The sequence below is a fragment of the Phodopus roborovskii genome, unplaced genomic scaffold (genome assembly GCF_943737965.1).
Source record: "Phodopus roborovskii unplaced genomic scaffold, PHOROB, whole genome shotgun sequence".
In the NCBI taxonomy this organism is placed as follows: domain Eukaryota; kingdom Metazoa; phylum Chordata; class Mammalia; order Rodentia; family Cricetidae; genus Phodopus; species Phodopus roborovskii.
The window spans coordinates 7,747,070-7,771,795 of record NW_026126448.1 but is presented as its reverse complement, the minus strand read 5'-3'; the positions used below and the strand labels follow the sequence as shown (position 1 = coordinate 7,771,795).

The window sequence follows — 24,726 nt, the reverse complement described above, 5'->3', positions numbered from 1 at the left end:
AGCTCTGTAGACCCCTTGGAACAGCCCTAGACCCCCTTTCAGAGCATCCATGTTGTGGGACCATTAATCTGACTTGAAAATAGCCAAGAACAGAATTCCCAGACACATCAGGCTAACTGGCTGTCCTTGGCAGACCATTCCCTACCCTGCTAGAACTTGACAGGAAAGTTATTTAAAATTTGGAAGAGAGGAAAATCTGTTAATGTGAGATACATAATCTGGTAATTTAGCAATGATGTCTATAAGGAGAGATGCCAAATGAGGAAGCAGGCTGATGGTGTCCACTCATCTTCCCAATTAATAACAGTCATTGACATGTCTGCTACAGGATGGGAGAAGGAAATACTCTCCTTGCACTGCATTAAGCAGGGGGGACCATCCACAGTTTAACTGAGGGTTTTCTACTTGAGGGAATACCAAAGATGTTCCACTACAGAGGTGGGCTTCTTAAAGGGAGGAGACCAGTTTTATTTTTGACATAACTCTGAATTTATAATTTGTAACAGATGGTAGTTTGGATTATACTTTTAAGTTCTGTTCGGTTTCCACTGAGAATACAGATTTGAAGCTAGCAGGTCTTGCTATTCATCTGATATAACCCTGCCTTTTGATATACAGTTCTTTCCCCTCAAACCCCACTTAGTATATTAGAAACCAAGTCAGTGGCTATGAAAATGTACAACCTAATGTTACAAGGGAAGCTGAAAGCTGAAAGAGGGCTCTCTGAAGTCCAGTTTGTTCTGGGGGCCCTTTATTGGACATCAGCTCTGCCTGAGCCAATAAACTGAACAAAATAAGTCAGAAATTTTGTTAAGATTTTCCTCTAAATGTTAATGGTAAATCCATGGCAGTTTACAAATTTCCCTAAGCGTGACTGGGTTAGTAACCAAAATTACTAATCCGGTTTTTGCTGGCCTGGCAAAGGCATCAGTTATTATTATTTTTTTTTAATCATCAGAGGTGCCAGGCATTTTGTTGATGATGGTGTTGTTTCTTCTTAGAAGAAAGAAAGAAATAGGAAGCCTATGTGATTAGTTGTGCATCAAAAATAATATATCAGCTATTTGTTCAAATGGCACTTATTTCTAGAACAGTCTCGGAAGATACATGAAGATGTATGTGTATGTATTGGCCAGTGTGTGTGATTTAGCCACATGTACTATCTGTACCAACTAATATGTACAGATGTCTGTGGTCTAGATGTGTGTGACATAGGGATCTGTCAGTATAAAGATGAAGAAAGATATTAATATGGGACATCATATAAGTAGAGCCTGGTCTCTGAAACTCAAGCCAGCCATGAATGGTGTTCGCAGTTGGAAGCCCTTTAAAATATAGACACCCCCCCCCCACCTAATCTACTGGGTGACTTGGCCTTCCAAAGCTCATTTGCTCAGGGAATATTGTATTTGGAGGTTTTATGATTTTTTTTTCTTTGCTGGGCTCAGGCGCATTTCACCCGGAACGTGTAGGGACCAAAGTCAGCTACGCGTACATCACAGTAAGTTGTCTATTGATTTTCCTGAATGAAAACGGTCTGCTGCTGCTGCCCACTGGCTCCTAAAGCCTGTGGTGTCTCTTGCCCGAGAATCTGTAAGCCAGAAGGATGGTGTTTCAATCACTTGGGGTTTCCCTTTTTACCTCCCCCTGACTTTCCTCCCCCATCTCTCCCCCCCCCTTGCTGTTTCTGCAGGTCTTCGAAGGGCATGATTCCCCAGTAATAATACTCACTTACCCTGATCCAAGGTGCAGGTCGGCCTCCCTCCCAGGGAATACTTCTTGTGTGACACCGGCCATCCAAAGAGACCCGATGGACTTACACCGGGCAGCCTTCAAGATGGAGAACTCATCCTATCTTCCCAACCCTCTGGCATCCCCAGCGCTGATGGTCTTGGCGTCTACTGCCGAGGCCAGCCGGGATGCCTCCATCCCTTGTCAGCAGCCACGACCCTTTGGTGTACCTGTCTCAGTAGACAAGGATGTACATATTCCCTTCACTAATGGCTCCTACACTTTTGCCTCTATGTACCATCGGCAAGGTGGGGTGCCGGGCACTTTTGCCAATCGTGATTTCCCCCCTTCTTTACTACATTTACACCCTCAGTTTGCTCCCCCAAATCTCGATTGCACCCCAATCAGTATGCTAAATCACAGTGGTGTGGGGGCGTTCCGTCCCTTTGCTTCCACGGAGGACCGGGAGAGCTATCAGTCAGCCTTCACACCAGCCAAGAGACTCAAGAACTGCCATGACACAGAGTCACCCCACCTGCGCTTCTCAGATGCAGATGGCAAGGAGTATGACTTTGGGACACAGCTGCCATCCAGCTCTCCCGGTTCACTTAAGGTTGATGACACTGGGAAGAAGATCTTTGCTGTGTCTGGCCTCATCTCTGACCGGGAAACATCCTCGAGCCCAGAGGATCGGAATGACAGATGTAAGTACTTTGGTTGGAGCTCCCTTTCCACCCCCAGTAAGCCCTGCCTTGCAGAAGTGTTCAACAGGTTGGCAGCATTGAACATGCTCCTAGTGCCTGGAAAGGCCAATTGCGTCCCTTGTGATGGTTGTGATGGCTAATGCTTACTTATCTCTTCTCAGTGATCAAGGATAACAGTTCTTTCAGGTTTTCTGATGGTAGCTAGAGGCAAGGTGGTCTCAGTAACAGGCCTGGCTAGCTTCTCTGGAGACTGTGGAGGGAAGAGGGTGTCAAAGATATATAGGTTCCTAGGGAATTGAGGGCCCAAGGAAAGTTGTCCATCCCGCCTCTCTCTTCATGTGGGTCCCCGATGGTAGTGTTATTCTTTTCATTTTTCCACTGTATCATAGCCAGCAGACCCCTCGTGATGCTATTTCCTCAACTCTTAGCTCGTCTGCATCAGGTTATTTTTCACAGAAGGACAAAGGTGTCGTCAGCCACCATAAAGCATTCCAAACAGCTGTGTTTTCCTTAGGATCACAAGGCTGGAAAGCTGACTTCTCTTGGGATTTGACAGGTTTGCTGGACACTTTACCCTGGGGCTAGCTTTTAGGGCTAGACATAGCTGACCCGTGTGACTGTCCCCTGGTTGATGTTCACAACGGTTATTCATTTCTGCTTATGAAATGGCTTTTCTCATGTTCTCCCATGCCTTGATAGGTTCTGGCTACATTCACTAATTGTTGGAACTTAACCTTTCTTGGGAACTTATAGACTAGAAGGGCAGAACCCTGCAATCTTCTGTTCCGATATAATCAAAAAATAATTGTGTTTTGAAGCTTTGGGGCTGTGGGGAGACAGAGAGTTTTCTTCAAGCCTGGTGAGAATTTATGAACTCAGGGTGTTTTTCCAGCCAACATTTTGTTCTAAGATTTGCTGCATTTTATTTTCTTAAGAAAACTACATCCGAGGTTTGCCTTCCTTTCCTCTGTTTTTTTTTTTTTTTTAATCTTTTTTTTTTTTTTTTTTTTTTTTTTTTTTTTTTGTGCTCCTGTCCTCTCTATAACCACCAACACGAACACCATTTTTTTTTTTTCTCTTCTCTTTATGATGCCGAGGAGAGTAATAGAGACATTGCTGCTTTCTCCCCTGTCGGCCTTGCTTCCTCAGGCTGTCTCCTTGAATTAGGCACTGTGTTAACTTTCCTGTGCTAAAAGGCATCTGCCTACACCCTGCGTACCTTTTCAATAAAAGTCACCATAAAATCAACCTGCCTTGTAAATCCATCGCTCTTTGGTTTTGAAATATGTTGAGAGTGTGTCTTTTTATGTCAGTGTCTGTAAGCCAGAGACCTCCCCACTTCAGGGAGAAGGCTGCAGCTACGTGTCAGCAGAGCTGCCGTTGAAACCCTGATACTCAGGCTGTTGCCTTTTCACTTCTGGGTTGACCACTGAGTGCTATGAGCCTGCCTCTTGGGTGTGCCTTCTGGATAGGTGTTTGGCCTTGTGTTGGCCTGTTTTTCTATTTTGTTTCAGTTTTCGTGTGTTGAGTGGTGAGGTTCCTGGAAACTGGCCCCAGTTAAAGCTGTGCTGAGTTAGGGTGTGACCAGTTCTTCCCCTACTTTTCCCTCCAAGTACAAGCTGAAAATGGAATCATCTCAAAACCAGTATGTGGCACACATCTGGAGATCACGACTCCTTTCTTCTCATCCCATGTGCCCAGCTTGTCTCTATTTTGTTATCATTTTAGCCCAAACTGGTGTCAGACTCCCAGAGCAGGAGGAAGCTTGTTAGTCAAGTCAGAACCCATAGATGTGGCTATCCATTCCCCTCGAGTGTCAAAGCCATAACTCTTCTGTTTGCCCGGTTTGCATTGTATGGTGGTGCCATCCCCCATGGAGATGGATCCCTCACACAGGAATACGCCTGGGTGGAGAAAAATTAAATGAGTCTGTCTCCCAAAGTGAAATGGAATCCTGACCTTGAAATTAATGGGACTCTGATCAGAAGAATGGGGAAACTTCTTTATTTCAAATGTCATATGAATTGAAATCCTCTTTTGTTTAAAATACCCTTTCTTTATAGAGCACTTTGTGTTCTGTTTCTCATATACAGGCAGCAAGCTTGTAGGAAGGTCTTCGAATACAGGGTCCTGTGCACACCCAGATTATTAGGGTTGCATTTATGACTAATCTTTAACTAGAAACAAAGGCAGCAAGTGAAGAGGAGACTGTCCCCCAGTGGTGGCCCTGGATTTGTGCTCCCTTCGCCTTTTGCAGAGGTTGGACTGGACCACACCTATGCTTTTGATTCTGAGCTTTGGAAGGGAGGAGGGACATTTTCTCCCAGGAAGGCTAGAATTCTGAGCACCGTAACAAAGTGGGTAGCAGCTTTCTTGGCTCCTGTCGTACACCGATGTGTGTCAGAATATTTATGGTCTGTTTTATGTAAATACATATTTAAGGGCCGTTAGAAGGCCTGATTATCCCCCACTAGATGCCTTTCGGGTCCTCCCTACAGAACCATTTTTGAAATAAGTAATATTTCTCAGATAATCGAGTGACAGTATACAAGACTGCTTCCAAAGGGAGAGAGAGCTCAGGGGCAGATGGGGCAGTGGTGGAGGTGGAAGGCTAGAAGAGAGCACAGAGCTCAGAAGAGCATAGGCACAGGGTGCCATGTGTGTGCCCACATTGACATACTGAGCCATGGATATTTAAGACTTGTCAGTTATTAAAATTTAGAATTAATTTCTGAGATGATAGGCTATTTTTTTCTCGTCTGAAAAATATCTTTTCATGGAATTTTTTAAGTTTTAATTAAATATAATGGTGAAAGAACTAAATGAGAATTTAGCCTCATAGTATTTATAGTTTTCTGGTAGGTGGGGTGGGGGTGAGCATGGGTATGCATGTGCCTTACTGGGGGTACAAGTTTTCTGAGTTTCGGTCCTTGGAAATCAGTTTTATAATGGAAACACTGACAGTTTTACTGTGGCAGCCACCCCCGGCTCACGCTTTGTATCCATATGCAGATATGTCCACATGCCTTTCAAAAAGACACTGCAGACATGGTGTAATGCACACGTGTTCAGCCTTTAACTGGAGTGCTGATAGGCAGGATTTCTTTTGTGATTAAATGTGCTTAGAAAAAAAAAAAAGACACAAGTGTAGCTATTTGGGTAAAGTGTCCTCTCTTCTAGTGGATGATTCCAGTTTGCTTGCCTTTTCTACCCACCTGGCTTCCCAGGTGATGCCAAGGTAGGTATTGGGCCCTGTGGAACAAGGAAGCCTTTGCTCTGCACGACTGACTTACTTGCCCTGGAAAATGGGAGAAGTGTTTTTGTGAGAAGCTGATCGTGGAGGATTCATAATTCCCCAGGAAGGGGACTGAGGTAACTCCCGTTTATTGTCATTCCCTGAACCAGTCCCCAAGGCACATTGTCCAGGGAAATGACGTGAAAATTTATGGGCCAATTACGAATAGCCCATGTTGTGTCTTACATATGAAGTGTCTATAGATGTGTTTCCCAGGGCCTTTAAAATAAACATTCCTCATTAAGGAAACTTTACAGCAAAAGGGAAGGTAAGTCTTGTGTGCTGCCTGGTACTAGAATCGCTGCATTTATTACTCTCTCACTGTGTACTCTCAGTCCTACCATGTGTATCTCCCGATGGCTTTCTCCAGGCCATCCCTTCGCCCAGATTACTGCCTGAGGACAAGCTTTGACCAGTCTTCTTAACTAATCCCAAATTGGAGTTGGTCAGCATGCATGCTTACCCTAGGCCTGAGGAAACTCAGAGCTATACATGTGGGGCTGTGACTGGCCCTGACTTCCTGTTCACCCCAGGAAGGGGCACTGGGCACCGCCCATCAGTGGTTTTTGCTTGGTCCTCTCCCCTTGGACCTTTCCCTGTGGTCAGGTACTTTGACAGGTAGGCAGGAGATCTGAGATCTCCTAGAAACTCCTGTCTGTTTTGCTTTTGAAAAGTCAGCCTCAGGTTCCCAAAGCCCTGATTGGAGACAGTATTTTGCACTCTAGATGTGTCTTTATAAAGGCATGTGTCATTGAAAATCTTATGTCCTAAGAATCAGTCTAGCCCACCTAGGCCAAAAACAGCTTGGAAAGCTAGCTGACATCAGGGGGTGAAATAAAGGGGATACTTTCCAAGGGTTCTAGGGTTGGAGTGGGCAGAGAAAATTAGTTCCCAGGCTCCTCCTCTGGACTGCAGCTGGAGCAGATGACCAGTGTGAAGGGTCAGCCACTGACCAGAAAGAGGGGTCAGAGGTTTGCCTGTATCTTGACTGCTCAGGTCCTGACTGCCCAGATCTAGTTCCATGATGCACTGAGCTGCTTTGGGTTTTTCTCCCGCGGGGCAAGAACTCCTGTGATGTGTGTGGTTGTTGCCGTTTGTTCACTCCCAACACAGTCACGGATACTCCCTTTCATGCTGCTGGGTTTAATTGTCTTGTTGGGATAAAGAAATGTTTACACAGCTAAAGTGGGGCCGGGCTGAACGGGAGCGGTCCCCGATGGCTGCAGAGCCATCTGGCCTGGCTTGGCTCTGCTCTGCGCGCTGCTCGCCGGGCGCCTGGGCTGGCTCTGGCGGCCGCTCTTTCCCGGCCCTCGTCCGGGTCGCCTATTACGGCGGGAATGCCTCATCACCATGGTGAGACGCGGACCCCGGGGCCGTCCTCCCTCCTCGCTGAGCGCCCTCCCTCAATTGTCATGCAGAAGCGATCCGGGTTGCTGCTTTCTCGCGGCCGCCAGCCAGCGCCTTGCCGCCCCACACCGGGGTGGTTAGTAAATGACCGTGGGGGAGGACGCGGGGACGCGCCCGCGGGCCGGGCTACCCAGTGGGCAGCGCCCGCCGCCCAGGCGGGTCCGCGAACGCTTTCGGGGACGTGGGTGACTTCGCTGTCGCTCGTTGGGAAGAAGTCTGTGCGCGATCCCCAGGGTGCGGGGAAGGTCCGCGCAACACCCCCCCACTCTCCGCCTTCCATGTCCCCACGCGCCCACATCGCTTTAAGAAATCAGTTCCTCTCAATAGGATTGGGCAATGACAGCGACCGGGCGGGAGATGCAGGCGGATGCCCCGGAGTGCCTGGGACTCCACGCGCGCGTGGGGGCGGGCGGGGCAGGAGAGACCAGGGCTTGGGCGGCGCGCTGAGCCAGGAGGGGGGCCGTGGGCATGAGGACCCGAGATGGCCTTGTGCACACACACGCCTATGACCCCAGCTTTCCCTTGGGCAGCAGGGCTTTGAGGCTTCTTTCAGTTTCAAAAAAGAATTTTGCCCCTTCTTCCTGCTTTTCAAATCTGTGAAATATTCCAGGGACTGTTTCCCAAGCCCGGCCTTCATGAATCTGCAGGATTGCTGGTATTCGGGAGAGGCAACCGCGGTCTCCTCTGACGCTGCGAGCCTCCCAGCCAGCACAGCGGGACTCGTTAAAGTCAGGGCAATTTCTGGAACTCTTCCCACGGGAAGTTGTCCGGAACTGCCTTCCGGTCAGCGGCCCCAGGTTGATTATTTGGTAGCCTCTTTTTTTGTTGTTTGAAAACAAAACAGAACTGCACAATCAAAACAAAACCTCACACTGAATCCAAAGTTGCTCTCCTTCCCCACCCTCTTTAGGCAGGAAGGAAAGAACTAAAGAATAAAATTATATATTTTTTATTTTTTTCTTATTTTTAACCCTCCTTAACTATCTCCATCTGGTTAACAAGCATTAGCAGAAGATAAAGCGTAACCTTTGTAACTACTCCGGATTTAAAGTGACAATGCATTTAATCGAGTTGAAATCTTTAATGTTTCTCCCCCCCCCCCTTGGTTTTAACTCATAAACCACATGCATCTGGTTAATAAATATCAGACCACACATTGAAATTATTCTTTATAAATACTTGAGATTTGGGGTGATGATACATGTCATCGTAAAACCCACACGATTTCAACACCAAAATACCCATAATTTTTGGAGCTGAATATTCCCACACGTTAGCAATATTTCTCGGTACCATTTTTATCCCTCCCAAAGATCAGCAGCAAACATCAGGATAATGTATTGCTATTCAGCAGCCAACATGCTTTACAAATTTTACAAGTGTCACTTCAACTGTGCATTTGTGACCGAACAAAATGTGTTTTTATCTTCAAAGTGTGTGCTCCAAGTGGGGGACTTTTAACTTATCTCTTTCCTTGGAGAAAAGAGAATTTTCTGCAAAAAAGACCTTTATGCTGGGCAAGGTGGCTCAACACTTAATCCCTGCCTTTGGGAGACAGAGGCAAGCAGATCTCTGTGAGTTCAAGGCTAGCCTGGTCTACATAGAGACTCTTATTTCAAGAAAAACAAAAACAAAACCAATAAATAGAAGTTTACTATACCTTTCCCAGGCTAAGGCCTGGAATGGGTGAGCCTGGTAGATGCTAGGAAACTGGCAGGAATGTATACCATTCTATCCCTACCCAAAGGATTAAACTTCCTTTTTTTTTTTTTTTATATTCGAAGTTACATTTCAATTTTGGTATTAGGAAGGTGTGTGTGTGTGTGGGGGGGGTTGTGTATGTGTGCTTCTTGCATGGATGACAAGCACATCAAAGGGCTGAGTAAGTTTTAGATGAGGGTCAAATATATGGATGGTGGCAATTATTATGTAGACTTTGAAGTTCCCATCAGCATGCTATGCGTGTGCCGTAGGACTAAGTTAATTCCAAAAGCACAAGGCTCAAGCGAAGACAGCAGAAGGCCTTATATAGATAGGTCTTGAGTTCGATGACCGCAAAGGTGAGATTTTTGGAAAACTTTTCCTCAGATACAGACTTATTTTACCAATGACTTGAGGTAGTAAAATACTCCCACAACTTAAAAATAATTGAAATTTACCATTTTCTTCTAACCTTATAGGAACTCAAAAATGGAGTCTCTTTCCCTCTCCACATGTGTTTCCACACCATCATCCCTATGGCAGAGCCAGCCCATTAACCCATGTTTTTAACCTGCTTTGGGAGTCTGCTCAGAGCAAAGTTTCTGTCTAGATCGTGGTTGAAGCTGGAAGTTAGTCCTGCAATATGGGAGCAATGTAGACACATAGACCTGCCCAGCAAGTCAGATATTCCAGAGTCAGTATGGAACTGAGGGAAATGATGGGACCTTGTCACACGGTGTCAGGAGACAACAAGCTCAGAGAGCCTCATGTGGCTCACCTGGTGAGAGTGTCTCCATTTGTGGCTGAGACTTCTGGCTATGCTTCTGTCTCAGAGCAGTGGGGACAGAGCTCTGGAGGGAGGGGGCAGGAGCAGCCCTGGGAAGGCCTTCGCTTTATTTTCAGGTATATGATTCCCATTTAGGCACTGGCTAATCCTATATTACTCTCATTCGACCTTGCTTTTTTGGAGTTTGATTTAAATCAAGTCAGAGCAGCCTAGCATAATAAATACCTGTTAGAGGAATAAAAGCTGTGTGGGGACCTTTGAGCTTCAACTTGAACGTGTTTCACATCAAAGGAGAAGAGGCAATAGAATATAGCAGTAAGTGAATGCAGCCTGCACAGTTGAGTCACAGCCCTTTAACTCACTTGCTAGGCAAATTGCTTAACCTGCCCAGGCCTTAGTATTCCTACCTGCAAACTGGGAATTGCACAACTTAACAGAGCTGTTGTGATGGACCAAATGACCACAAACACATAGATAAGTATTAAGTGTTCAATATGTAATGCTGATTATCATTCCCAGGACAATGTGGTAAATTAGTCTTTGCTAGAAACCCCAATGCACCCAAGTACTGGGTCATTAACAGCCAGCATGTGCAGAGGACACTCTCTCACCCACTCACGCCTTATGGCAGTGCACAAAGAGGGAGGGAGAGAGGTTGGTGAGTCTTTTTCTGTGATGGCCAGCTGCTTCACCTCCCTTTATTATCATCCAGCCACCGAGATTAACCCAGGGTTGATTCACAAGCAAGTTAATATCAGAGTTAGAGAAAGTGGGTGTACATGTCCAGGAGGAACTTGTCTATGTTAGCCATGCAGGCATCATCTCAGGTCTAAGAACTTCAACCTCATGATGAGTACTTATTCTAGATTTTTGTATTTTCAGATAGTATTAGAAATAAATAGCAAATTAGAATCTGTGAATGATTGATGGAAGTTTGGAACATACCTAATGAGATTTGTAATAGTGGTATTTAACTAGTGTTAGAATTCAGAGTTCCAGAATTTTAGTATGTCCTTCCTTAGATTCTTAAGATACGCAGACACTTTCACCCTCTTGTCTGTGTGAGACAAATCTGTGGACCTTCCCCCATCTGTGTGTGTCACAGTCCTACAGCATGATGGATCGTTTGTGCTTGGGGGAGGCTTAGGATGGGGTTTGGAGGGGCCTTGCAGGTCAGGAGAGAAATACAGCCACAGCTCCGCAGTAGGGGGGCTGCCCAGGGAGGGATTAGCAGGGGGAGGGAGGGCAGTGCTAGGCAGGAGGGGGAACGGGCCTCCTATGCATGTAGTGCCTGTATCCATTCTCTAGGGAGTGAAAGAGGGCTGGCCAGCCATTACTCAGGACCACAAATAAAGTCAATGCTTTTCTCTTTGTCAGAAGCAGGCCCCATGGGGCTAGAGAATACCAGAGAATGACTCTGCAAGCCTGTGGGGGAAAGGACAAGACCAACTCTCTACCTGAGGCCCTTGTGTTCATAGGTGTTCGTCTTTGGAAGGTCTCATGTTCACATGTGTGCATCAGTAACAGCCATCAGAGGCCAGTGGTCAGCCGTTTCCACAAGCTTCCTTGTGGCTCCCTTTAAGGAAGGGTTCAGCTCCCCATTGGGGGTCACAGAACCTTCACAGGTCAAGGATCACCAAGTTCTGCTGCCTCCTGTCGCTAGTTCCTCTCCACACACAAACATAGAGGTGTGTGGCTGGTGAGGAAGGAAATATTCAACATTCTTGATTTTAAGTGTTTGGGTTTTGGTTCACTCTGTAGCCAAGGCTAGTCTGAAACTCACTATGCTACCCAGACTAATCTGGAACTTACTATGTAGTTTAGGCTGCCCCACTACTTGTAATAATTCTCCTGCCTCAGCCTCCTTCATCTGCCCAGGAATTACACAGCACACCACCATATCCAGCTCATTTTCAGTTTTGAAGAAGGGGGACTATTCTGAGACCAAAGTCCAAATTCCAGAATGTCCTTTAGGAAGGATTAGTGGAAAAGGAGAGAGGGGAGTCTAGGTGGCTTCAGAGGTGAAGGCCGTGGTACATGCTGGGGGAAGGAATCAGCCAGGCTACAGTTAGGTCCTAGGCTTTGGCTTCCTTCCTGAACAGTAAAAAGAAAAAAAGAAAAAAAAAAAAATTCTTAGAACAACAGAAGTCTGGACTCATGAGTTTCCTTCCTGACAGGCCAACCTGGTGGGGCTTCATTCACCCCAGTGACAGCAGTCAAGGCTGATTTACAGGGTGGGAACCTAGACATGTAGGGTTAACCCTTTCCTGACCACGGGCTTACAAACACTGCTTCTTTCTCATGCACTGCTGTGGTGTGGACAGCTTTTTTCTGTCATCCCTGCCTAAGACAGTGCTTGCTGCCAAAGCACCCTCTTCAGGGGAGAGCTTAAACCAAGAGAAGCTGAGTCCCTTGAAGGAGACAGACCTTCAAGGCTAACAGCTGGCGTTGAGGCTCATGGCTAGCAAGCACTCTGGCATTTGGTGGTGTTCTATTGCCTCTTGGAGCATTGCACTTGGTCATGATCTCTGCATTGGGGTGACCCCAGAGAGTGCAGTTTCGTTACTGTGAGATATTGGTACTGCCCGGGGCATGGGGCTCCTTCCTCTTGGCTGTTTGGTGGTGATGACAGAGCTCCTCACCACTAGAAAGGAGAGTACATCCATTGATTTATCTCATCGTTCAGCCAGATTTCCCAGGTATCTATGTCTGCCCTTCCCAGAAGCAGGCTCTGTGCTCGGGAGGGAATGGCAAGCAGAGCAATCATAGCGTGTGCTTTCCTGGAGCTTCAAGTGCAGTTACCATCTGAAGGGGTTTGTGAAAAGCATTTGCTGGAGAAGTCTAAACCACCATGGAATTAGGAACAGGAGTGTCTATCTGATCTCGTTCAGGATCTCTCTGAAGCAGGCAACTTTTAAGCTGATATCTGAAAATTAGGCCGTTATTTAGTCAAAGCAGCTTGGTACAATAGTTTTTTTGGATGGAAAGAACTCCAGAGCTGGCATGGATTGCCTGCGATAAATTGAGAATACAATTTCTCCGTGTTAGGATCGGAGATGTGACCTCTGATAGCGACACAGTACCTTATCCAGGCTTTCTTGACAGTATCCATTTGGTGCCTGGATGATTCCTAGGCCCAGCATCAGAGAGGACCCTGCTTTTAAAGTGGCTTCATAAGCCAGGCATGGTGACAGCACACCTTAAATTCCAGCCCTCTGGAGGCATAGACAGGTAGTTCTTTGTGAGTTTGAGACCAGTCTGGTTTTACATTGTGAGCACTAGACTAGTCCAGGTTACATAGCAAGACCCTGTCTCAAAAGAACCAACCCAAAACAAAACAAAAGAAACAAATAACTTTCTAAGGATGTCACTATAAAATAGTATTTTGTGACATATGACATGTATCTTACTATCAGAAGACCCAGGAAAACCCAGAACCAAGCTTGGCACAGAATAGAAGACTCAGTTTTTTGCTGAGAAGGAAGGCCTTACCCTGGTGTTAGTCAGCTAGATAAGGATCCTTGTCTTTACTGAAGTTCATGGTCAGGTCTATACTTGGTACTCCACACAGATGTGCTAAGTCTCATGACTTAGATGCTCGTTGAATTGGCCTTCACTAAGCACCTAGATTCCTGGCACCATCTCCTGGCAGAGTTTCCAATGGGAGGAGCATTGCTCAGACTTTCACGGGGAAGATCAGTGCCAAGAGTATTGAAAAAGTGAGAAAGAAAGCAAACAAATGGTTGTTCCAGCCGGGCACACACACACAAGCACACTAAAAGCAGTCCCCTCCCACGGGGCCTCTACCAGGCCAGCTGTGGTTTTCCCTGCCTATCTTCATCATCTCTCTCTGTCCACAGCATTTCCTGTGCTTCTGTGTGTAGAGTTTTGCCCAATGCTGTCTGCAGGGGAGTCAGAGAACTCGATCACACTTCCTCTTGTGGGCCTTGTGGACTAGGTGAACAGTGTGGACGTGCACCTGGGAAACGTGACGAGCTTAGGAGGTCAGGACAGGGAGTTGGCCCCATGACTGGGGTTCACAAATGTGCTATCAAGACTGCTCCTTCAGCTCACCTATGGTGGTGGGAGAAAGAAGGAAGAGAGGGTAGGGCTGGTCAGGACTGTCACACATAATGCAGATTCCCAGGGTCCACACTGGACTTGCCCTTCCCAGTCTTTGAACCACTGTGAGTTCAGAAGGAGCCCCCTAAAGTGATTTCTGTGAAAGATAGATGGGACAGTTTTGCAAAGGAATTTGGTCTTAAAGAGAGGGGAGCTAGGACCAGACAGAACAGACAGGCTGTGTCCTACCCAGGAATTTTGGAGGTTAAGGATGAAGATGTAGGCCCTAAGGACCAAAAGTACCTTCTTTCAGCTTCCTGTCATGGGGACCATCTTTCCAGCTGCCTCTGGTCCTGCCATCCCCAATTCTGCCTTGGCCCCTCTTCCAGTCGTTTCCCCTTTGCCTCTCTTATTGCTAGTCAGCTGACTGCGTGTGCTCAGACCTCCCCTTCTTGATGCGATATTGTCATTATGAGGCAGCCCAGCAGAGGGGCATGGGGTGCTTAGCCAGATGTGCAGGAGTCCAGCGTGCCTTGATGCTCCTTGGGCTCCAGCCAACAGATGTCTGTTGGCTGCTGCTGAGCTGCCAGAAGGGGCTGCAGAGGGTTACTGTGCTCCTGGCTATTGTTTTGCTTTTGTTTGGGTTTTTGTCAGCCTCCTTCCCTCTTCTCCAGCTCTGGAGCTTTCAAATGCTTATTTGTACAGAAGTAAAATGGGTGGGAGCGGTTAGGAGAACTAGTCACCACTGTCTGGCATTTTGCTTTCTTGCTGGAACCCCTTGGGTGAAATTGCTGGAGGGTGGAGCTTAAATGGAACAGCCTGAGGTTTAGGAACCTCAGATACCTGTGGGTGAGGAATACCCTTGCTAAGTGTGCTTCTAGATTTGGGGGTGGGGTTTCTTCTTAAAATAGTCTCCCCCCCCCCATTTTATTTTATTTTGGTGTTTTGAGACAAGGTTTCTCTGTGGTTTTGGAAGCTGTCTTGGAACTAGCTCTTGTAGGCCAGGCTAGTCTCGAACTCACAGAGATCCACCTGCCTCTGCCTCCGAGTGAATAGTCCCCCCTTTAACATCGCATTATAGTATAATTATTTGCTGGACTATGTGTCTGCTATTAACCCACATCTGTGTCCTGGTATCATCCCATTCACCGTGCCCTCTCAGGTAGCACCTGGCTTCATAGAGACGGTTTAGTAAACAGCGATTGCAGAAACACTGCTGAGTTCTACTGATACTACCATTGAACACTACAGCTGTCCCACTTGACAGGTGTCAGCACAGGCCTGGTGCCCCTTGGTACATTTGCATATGGGAAGGGGGTGACTGGAAAGCAAAGGTGAATTCAGCAAGCTGTGTAGCTCTTGATAAATTACCTTTTGTCTCTCTGAACCTCATCTCTCATCCATGAAAGAGGAGGTGATGAATAACCCTTGTTCCGTCCAGGGTCTCTGGGTCTAATAAGGTAACATGGTGCCTTCTCTAATCTAAAACCAGCCCCCCCCAACACACATATATACACACACACACACACACACACACAGAGAGAGAGAGAGAGAGAGAGAGAGAGAGAGAGAGAGAGAGAGAGAGAGAGAGAGAGAGAGAGAGATCCAGCCTTTCAAGAGTGTCTCTGAAATGCTAAGTAGCCATAGGAAGCCCAAATAGTTAATGATGTGGCCAAGTAGCCTGCCATGAGGTAACATCTCACAGTCCAGCCTTGAAACTGGGCTTCAGTAGAGAGTCCATTCCCTGAAGTGCATGTGTGATTTTCCTCAATAGTTTGGGACAAAAGTTACCTATCTGCAGACTTTCTCTGAAGGCAGGATCGTCTACACAAAAGCCTGATGTCTCTGCTGAATTTTGCCAGATCCATGAAAAGCATTCACCCTTTGCTTTGTTTCTTGGCAAAGTTTTGGGGAGCCTTTATGTTTTCTTCCTATTCTTTGGAGGCAAATTTAGCTCAGAAGCGTAGCATCTTGGCTTCAGGACTGATGGGCAGAATAGAAATGAAGAAAGCGTTCTGCCCTTGCTTAGGCTGTAATAGCTTTGCTGAATGGGGTAGTGAGACCATACCAAGAGGCTTGTATTGAACTGGGAAGGACTGAGAAGGGCCTGACTCAGTCAGAGCTGGACAGGGAGGGTTGGAAAGAGTGAGTATTTGAAAGAGACTTGACTCCTGAGGTAAACTTCATTGTGCGATTATTTAATAGACCATTAACAAGCAGATTCATTAACAAGATCTTAATTAACAAGTTCCAGGGTTATTCCTCCTAGATCCCAGGGGAACTGTTCTCCTTCTATTTAGTCCCAGAGACTTCCTACCCCTTAAACTAACCACAGCAGATGCATTTAAATCCAGTATTTTTATTGCAAGTCAAACAACTGTGGGCAGAATGGCAGGGGCATAGTATTCTTCCTAAGAACAGCTCACCTCTTTCGAGTACTTTCTGTGTGTCAGTCTCTATTTGGAGTGCTTTCCAGGTACAAATGCATCATTTATTTCCCTGTAATAACTTAACACTCATAAACTCCCTATGAGATGGGCATTGTTGATATCCACTTACAAGTGGAGAACTGAGGCACAGAATGCTTAAGCAACATTCTCTTTGCCAGAGAGAGAGAGAAGCAACAAAAATTTGAAACCAGACTGTCTGACTTCAGAGTCAGCGTGGTGGAAGAAACCCTGGGAGAGGGAGGCCTGTGGTTCAGGCTTAAGAGGCAAAAGAATGAGGGCTGTGAGGGTACAGCTCAGTAGTAAAGTGCTTGCTTAGCGTGTATGAGGCCCTGGGATCAATCCCCAGGATCCTAAGTAAATAAAAATAAACAAATAAAAGTGTGAAGTTGCTCGCTGTGTGCTTGATGCAGCTGGCCATGCTTTGATGTGCCTGGCTTTGTACTTGAAGAGATTGCAAGGGCCTTTGATAGGGTGGCGTTCCTTACATACAGCCTGTTTTGACCCACTCACAGCCCTTGTTATCCTTACTGAGCTGTGAGCTCCTTGCAGTGGACACCGTGTCTTATTTGTATCTATTTCTGGTACTCCTTCTCGGCTTGAAGATTATTTGTTATGCTCTAGAAAGCTTGTCAGATGTGCTGGGGATGGGATTGGGGGTTGGTCAGAGTCAGCTAACTCCTGATGCCCTTAGCACTATAGTGTCTGCTTCTGAGCTTCTGAAAGCCCTTTATAGGTCTGCTGCTGTAAGAGCCAACTCTGAACTGTGGAAGGTGCAACTGCTTTTCCTAGATCTCCAGCCCTCAAGGGGAAGGGGGCCTACAGTCACTCAGGGCTGTTATAGGTGTTAAATGAATTAATATAATATAAATACAAACTCATAGGAACGATATTTGGCATAAAGTAAGCCTACAACAAATATCAATTAGCTCTAGTTAATATTACAAGGGCTTGGGTAGATTTAAAGTATATAGAACTGTGTCACCCCCCTCCCCATCACATGACAGGGTTAGGGATTCTGGCAAGCTCTGGCATCTTAGGTGTTCATGTAGGTGGTGACAGAATTGTGTGTAGGAGTGACGATGGTAGTTTGACACTGGCTCTTGTGTAGCTGAGGCTGGCTTCACACTTTCTATCTAGCTTAGGATGACCTAAGCCTCCACCTTCGAAATTGTGATTTTAAGGCATGCACCACCACACCTGGCAGTTGATACTAAGGGGTCTGTAGTGTTGTCCCTCCTTCCTGACTCCAGTCAAATGAGGACTGGGACAAGGATTTCAGAGTTCACCAAGGACTCTCTTTGAGCTCCCCAAATGACATCGAGTGGAAATAACTAGAAGTCTACACCCAGATCCTAACTAGGGAAGGACATTAGCCTTTTAGGACTTTTTGATTAGTTTGGTTGTTGGCCTTTGACTGATCCGCCAGTTGGAGGGCAAGCAATTGTGAGCCTTTTTGGAATACCAAGAAGTGTCTCAAACACCTAACTGTGCAGGGGATGGGGCTAGGGTAGGGGTGGAGCTATGTCTGAGCAGCCCCAGGTTGTTTTATTCCTCTTCTAATTCCCATGCTTACACAGAGCTTAAGGCTGTCTCCCCTGCCCCCCACCCCATTATTTTAAAGATACATTGCTTTTGTGAGCAACCACACAGTTGCTGGGAATTGAACTCAGGACCTCTAGAAGAGCAGCCAGTGCTCTTAACGGCTGAGCCTTCTCTCTAGCCCCAAAGATACATTCTTTTATCATCCCACTTGTACAGTCTAGAAGCATTCTTCCCAATCTCCATGGGAAGACTAAATAGGAGCACTCATTCTGGCAGCTTGCTCTCCTACAGCACCCACCCCACCCTGTTCCCTTCAGTTACCCATAGATGTCCCCAAGTCCTCCAACTGGCCTCCCTTGGCATGATTTTGTGTACTTGTGTTTTTTCTCAGTAGCGGGACCATAGCATCACTTGCTTTAGCAGCGTTCTAACTTCTAAGAGGCTTAAAAGGCAAGGAGATTGTGGGGCCTTTGACTCTCCCTGAGCCTTAGCCCTATGTGGTTTGTTCTATTAAGCGGATTCTGGGAGGTAAAGGGAGCTTTGCTGCATAAGAAGTTGGGGTGGGGAGAAAGTGGCAGTTAGAAGAATAGGAAGTGGTCACTCCCTTTTTCTGCTACACCCCACCCTCCAGCCCCACCCTGCTCCAGTGAGTCTGTTTTCAAAACTATGGGATGGAGGGAGCGGTGATGAAACTAAGCCAAGGACTTAGAAACTAAGATGTTGGTCCATGCTCTGCCTTGGCCCACCCACCATGATGCCTTCCCTTTCCTCACGTCTGCCCTTCTTTACCATTTGGTCCTAGTCTTCAGTCTTGCCACTTGTGGATTTTTCTTTCCATCCCTCCTTTGGCCTCCACTGCAACTCAGAAGTTGGAGCCATGCATGAAGGAATAAGACAGAAAAATCACAAACTATTGATTCAAAGAGATGAGCCCTATCCAGTCATGGGGGGAAAAAAAATTACGAGCCTGGTTCAACAAAGACAGAATACAGAATCTTCCTTGATGTTTTTTTCCTGTTCCAACTAGGTGAGCCTGTCCCTTCTGACGATCTGACCCACAGTGAGGATTTTCAGGTTCTTTATTTGCTGTCTTTTTGGTGTCAGGAGGCAGCAGGTTTGGAAAGCCCAGTGTCTGATTTTCAATTGGTGTGCTGAGCTGCCGGGAAACTGAGGGAATTTTGTGGGCAGGAAAGCTGAAGCTGTGGGAGAAGTGAGGGAGGGCATCTGGACTGTGAGGATAGGAAAAAACTGGGAGTTCTCAACCAGAATTGAGGAGGAAAGCCAAAGGGACCAGGGTCTAAACAGAAGGAGAAAGAGCTCTGGGCTGGAAGAAGGAAGAAGACAATTGGAAGCTGTCTTTCAACACCATGACCATGGCAACTCGTATAAAGGAAAACATTTTAAAAAATAAATTATTTACTTTTTTATGTGCATTGGTGTTTTGCCTGCATGTATGTCAGTGTGAGGGTGTCAGGTCCCTTGCAACCGGAGTTTCAGACAGCCATGAGCTGCCGTGTGGGTGCTGGGATTGAAACCCTCTGAGACATCTCTCCAGCCCTTAAAGTAAAACATCTAATTGAGGTGGCGGCTTACAATTCAGAGGTTCAGTCCCTTATCATCATGGCAGGGGGCATGGCGGCAAGCAGGCAGATGTGGTGCTGGAGGAGCAGCTGAGAGTCCTACATCTTGTAGGTAACAGGAAGTGAACTGAGATACTGGGCCATATTCTGAGCATAGGAACCTCAAAGCCCACCCTCACAGTGACACACTTCCTCCAACAAGGCCACACCCACTCCAGCAGAGCCACACCTCCTAATAGTGCCACTCCCCATGGGATTATGGGAGCCAGTTGTATTCAAACTGCCACAGAAGCATTCCTGGGACTCCTGATTGGCTTGTTTGATAGCATGCCCTTATCTATGAAAGTCTGGAGAAACAGGGAAATCAATCACATAGTTGGCAAGAGTATAAAGAAATGAAGTCTCTGGGGGGGGGTGATTTAGAGATATCTAGCTATAAAAACTTAAACATAGATATCCTTTGATGGATTTCAAACTTTAGGAATATATTATACATTCATCTGGTCAAGTATGAAGATAAATGTTCTTTATAGTGTTGTTTATGTTGTGAAAAAATAAATTAATTGTGATATATCCATATAATACTGGTATAAAAGCTGAGTTAGGATCTAAGTACTTCTATGTAAAACAAGGTAGAGAGGGGGAAAATCCCTTTGTGGACTGGTGAGATAGCTCAGTGGCTAAAGTGCTGTGTCTAAGCCTGATGACCTGAGTTTGATCTGTTAAGACCCATGTGGCAGAAGGGAGAGAACTGTTTCCCATAAGTTGTTATCTAACCTCTATGCACTGTGTTACAGATATGCCCTCTATCCCATGCAAAACAAAGAATGTAATAGGGCCTGGAGAAATGGGTTAGCAGGTAAGAGTACCAGCTGCTGAATTTGTTTCCTAGCACCTTCATGGCAGCTCACAACTACCTGTAACTCCAGTCCCAGGGGATCTGATGCCCTCTTCTGGCTTCTGTGGGCATCAGACACACGTATGATACACATACATGCAGACAAAACACTCATAAAATAAGAATAAATAAATCTTTCAAAAATAAATGTAATAAGAAAATTAAGGATGGCTTGTATAGAAAGTGTATGTTTATCTTTATATATGCATATAAAACTTTCAGACATATATATACATTTTATATATATATCGGTAACAGTAGTTTCTTCTGGGAAATATTACTTGGATGAAAAGAAGGAAAAGTACTGTTCATTTTATGCAATTGTGAATAGTATCTGAATAGACAGTATGTGCATGTCTTATTTTTATAATTAAAAAATCTAGTTTATGATTTTAGGAAGATAATTTGGAGATTCTGGCAAAGTAAGGACAATAGTAAATCTCCAGGGAAATCTGGATAAAGTATGGATTTTAATTCCTAAAACTGTTACCAGTATTGACCCATTTTGGAAAAAAAAATTCTATGCTTACTTTTAATTTTTATTTGTAAGTTTTAAACTAGCACATTCTAAAATTGCCGTTTAATAAACGTTGTGGGGGTAGTGATATAGATCAGTTAGTAGAGTGCTTGCCTAGTATGCACAAGGCCCCCTATGTGATCCGTGGCATGGTACAAACTGGGCAAGATTATGCACATCTGCAATCCCAGCCCTGGAGGTAGGAGCAGGAGGATTGCAAGTTTAAGGCCATCCTCAGCTGCATAGAAAGATCTGGGCCAACCTGGGCTACTTGAAACATTGTATCTAAAACAACAAATAGAAAAGCTAGTTTGGTGGCACATGCCTGTGATTGCAGCACTTAGTAACTAAAAGTAGAAAGATTAGATGTGTAAGTAAGGTCATCCTTGGTGATATAGGGAATTTGAGGCTAGCCTGAGATAAAGACCCTGTTCTGTTCAAACTCAAAATAAGATGTGTGGGTGCCTTTCTACATGGGTGCTAGGGCTTCAACTCAGGGCCTCAGGCTTGGGCTGCACTTTACTGACTGAACTCTCTCCCTGGTTCCCCAAAGCTGCTGAGTTTCTTTTTTTTAGTGTTGATGGTTGAACTCAGTCTTGTGCATGCTAAATGAGTCAGACTCTCTGGAATTTGAGCCTAGCCTGGTCTACATAGTGAGTTATAGGACAGCCAGGTCTATGTAAAACAAAACAAAACAAAAACAAGCTCACTGTCAACATACCTGATTTGTCCTTAGAAACGGCATTTGATTTGTGACATGAACAGTAAGCAGGAAGCAGCTGTGTTGGGGTTTGGGAATAGGGACCAGGTTCATTTAGGGGCAGAGAAAAGACTTGGGGACTGGCATTGTTTAGGGGACAGTGGTAGCAGATGAGATGGAGAGGGGTAGTGTTTGCAGTTACAGGAAGTTTGGATTTCATTCTAGGTATGCAGGAAGCCTGGAGTATGTTAAAGAAGAAGAGCCACATTGTGATGGATAGTGGCTTGAAACATAGAAGAGTTAGTAACAGAAACTTTGTAAAATTGCCTGGTGGTGGTGGCACATGCCTTTAATCCCAGCACTGAGGAGGAAGAGACAGTCGGATAGATCTCTGATGTTTGAGGCCAGCCTGGTTTACAGAGCAAGTTCCAGGACAGCCAGGACAGTCCATCTCAAAAAACTCCATCTCAACAAATAAACAAACAAAAACCACAGTGTCTTTCCCATAGTAGGTACTTAATAAATAATAAGTAAATTAATCAAACACAAAGTGTAAAAAAAAATATTCCCAAATGAACAATCCAATAGTAGCAACAAACCTGCAAAGACTAGGTGCTGAGTAACATGGTGGTAAGTGGTGACTTTGGAGTTCCTGGGATACCAGCTTTAATTGGTCTTGGCACTTCTGAGCATTGCTATGGAGCCAGTGATTTAAAGTCTTCAAAAAATTTTAAGCTTATTTGTGTGTGTCTGTGTGTATGTATGATGTATGTGTTCATATGCACATGTGTTGGTGTGTGTGCTTCCATGTGGAAGGCAGAGATCAGCACTAGCTGTCTTCCTCCAGAACACTCCACTTCATTTTTGAGACAGGGAGCTAGCTTGCTGAGGCCTGGAGTTGTTGGCTCGACTAGCTGGCTGGTAGAGATCCTTCAATCTCTACCTCCTTACCCAGCATTTGAATTACAGGTGCCACCATGATTGGCTTTTGTTTGTCTGTTTATCCAGACAAGGTTTTTCTTTGAAAATAGCCCTGGCTTTCCTGGAACTTGCTCTGTAGACCAGGCTGGCCTTGAACTCACAGAGACCTGCCTGCCTCTGTCTCCTGAGTGCTGGGATTAAAGGCATGCGCCACCACTCCCAGCTGTGAGCTGCAGATTCATGCTGAGGTCCTCATGCCTGTACAAGTGGTTTACCAGGGGTCTAGCTGCCAGCCTGAGATTTAAACACATAGAAGGTCACTGCTCTTGGCTGCATCATGGAAATGAGATGACACATCCCTCCCTTTGTCTCACTGGACAGATTAAGTAAGAGAATGTGTTTGCCATAAGACATGAGGACACCTTGAGTGGTCAGGGAAACTTCAGTGTGATTTCAGCCCTGGGGCAGCCCTGGAGCCTTCTGTAGCGGGAGCACTTTAGACCATTTGATACTTGGGAGTCTGCTTCCTGAATCTCAACTTTTGCTGGCATTTAAGGAACTGAATTTTGAAGTATGAAGGGGGGGGGTGGGAAACGGTAAAAGGAGAGCTTTGGAACTCAAGAGTTCAAGAGACTTGGATGGCATCTGAGCAATTGTACCTGATTTGGGGAGTTAGATTCCTTGACCCTTCATTCTCAAGCTCAAGGTTGGCCTCCTGAGGTTGGTGCTCCTCCTTCAAGCCAGCATCCACTTTTCTCTGAAAATGCTCTTTGGAGCCCAGGGAAGCTCTCATCTTGTACCTAGTTAAATGTCTTGATGAAGGATAGGTTAAGGGTATAGTCATAGTTGTTTGGCCCTGTAAATCATTTGTTTCTCACCTAACCTAGCCTGGCCAGGGCCTCTGGGCATTCCAGCAGCATTCTAATTCTGTGAGGAGAGGGTAGGGCAGGAGACAGTTTTTTTCCTTAGAGAAGATGTAGACATAGCCCCTTCTTTGGGGTGGTATTTCTATCTCTCTCTCTCTCTATCTCTCTCTCTCTCTCTCTCTCTCTCTCTGTGTGTGTGTGTGTGTGTGTGTGTGTGTGTGTGTGTGCGCGCACTCATGTGAGAAAACAGATCCATTAGTATATAAAAACTGTTAAAAACAAAAGTCAGGGGAGTGGGCTTGCTGATGAACAAGACAGTAATTTACCAAGTTTAAATCCCACTTGAATCATGTGGTTTCTGAGTCCCAAACCTTTGGAGGTTCAAGTTGAGTGCACTCTTGACAAAAAAACAAAAAAACAATGTAGTATTCTGGCTCACATCAACAGACTCTAAAAGACACCGTGGAAGTCTTGTCCTTGGGACATCAAACAGTCCTGAGAGAGCACAGTGCTGATGAGATGTGTGCAGATGAACAGATTAGGGTCTCCTTAAGAAGCCATTGAGTTGGAAACACAGGAGACGGGCCTGCTCCAGCACACACTCACCCTTGGAACCCAGAGGGCCCTCATGCCTGTATGTGCCCTCAGTACTTCCCCGGGCCTGCTGTGTGACCTTATCTGTCAGTAGGGTCACCTCGGAGTACCTAGGGAATTAGACACTCAAAACAAACTCTTCAATATTCTCTGTCTTGCCCGAGGCAACACTCGTGTCCCCCAATGAAAGGTGTAAATTAACTTAGAAAAGATAGGTCATCCCTTTGAAAAGCTGTCAGTTGTTTGGATGGCTTAGAGCACAACTATGCCTATTGAACTAGTCTCAGTTTTTGCTCAGTTGTCGACTGCCTTTGGTATTGGTGTGATGGCTGGACGAGGCAAGAGAACCTCCATTGCTAAGCCAGTGGCTAAAACTCCCATCGACTTCGTGGATGGCACTGTAGCTGGGTCAGCTACATGAGCATGGCTTTGGAGCCATGCAGCTAAAATATTAACGACCAGCTTGAAGGAGGGACAGCTCTGAGGGACCCTCCCTCCCCTGTTAGAAACCATAATTAGCAATTAAAATATATTTAACACTGTTCCAACCAGCAGCTTCTAAATAAATAATTGTCCCTGCTGATTGAACGGCTTTTATTTCTGTGGGGTTTTTTTCCCCTTCTTATCTTTTTTCTCCTGCATAACTTACAGCCCTGTAAATGCTCAGTAGCTGTTAATATGATTCTGTCAATACGTTTACCATGGTGACTTGGGCTGTATTTGGCGAACATTTAAAGAAATCAGTCACTGGTTGGAGGGAGGAAAGACAAGCTGTCGATATCCAGGAAGAAATGCTAATAACCCTGGTGACAAATTGTCCCCTGGATTCTCCAAGGGTTAAGAAAAAGCACCTCTCAGACCTGGGAGCTCTGGGCCAAGGGACAGTGACTTGTTAGGAAGCACAGACAGCTGTCACGGCTCAGCCATGTCCTTGTCATTGTCTTGCTTTGAATCTCTCAAAGCTGCCCTTG

General features: G+C 45.8%; 1 protein-coding gene across 1 annotated transcript in view; it reads left to right on the top strand.

Annotated features, from left to right (window-relative positions):
- The first annotated feature begins 1,405 nt into the window (after positions 1-1,405).
- Rnf220 (ring finger protein 220) overlaps positions 1,406-24,726 on the top strand; it is a 218,657-nt gene continuing 195,336 nt past the window's right edge. The window contains exons 1-2 of the mRNA XM_051188578.1: positions 1,406-1,501; positions 1,694-2,435. Coding sequence (XP_051044535.1) covers positions 1,421-1,501; positions 1,694-2,435 — 823 coding nt within the window. The 5' untranslated portion in view covers positions 1,406-1,420. The remainder of the gene's footprint in view (positions 1,502-1,693; positions 2,436-24,726) is intronic.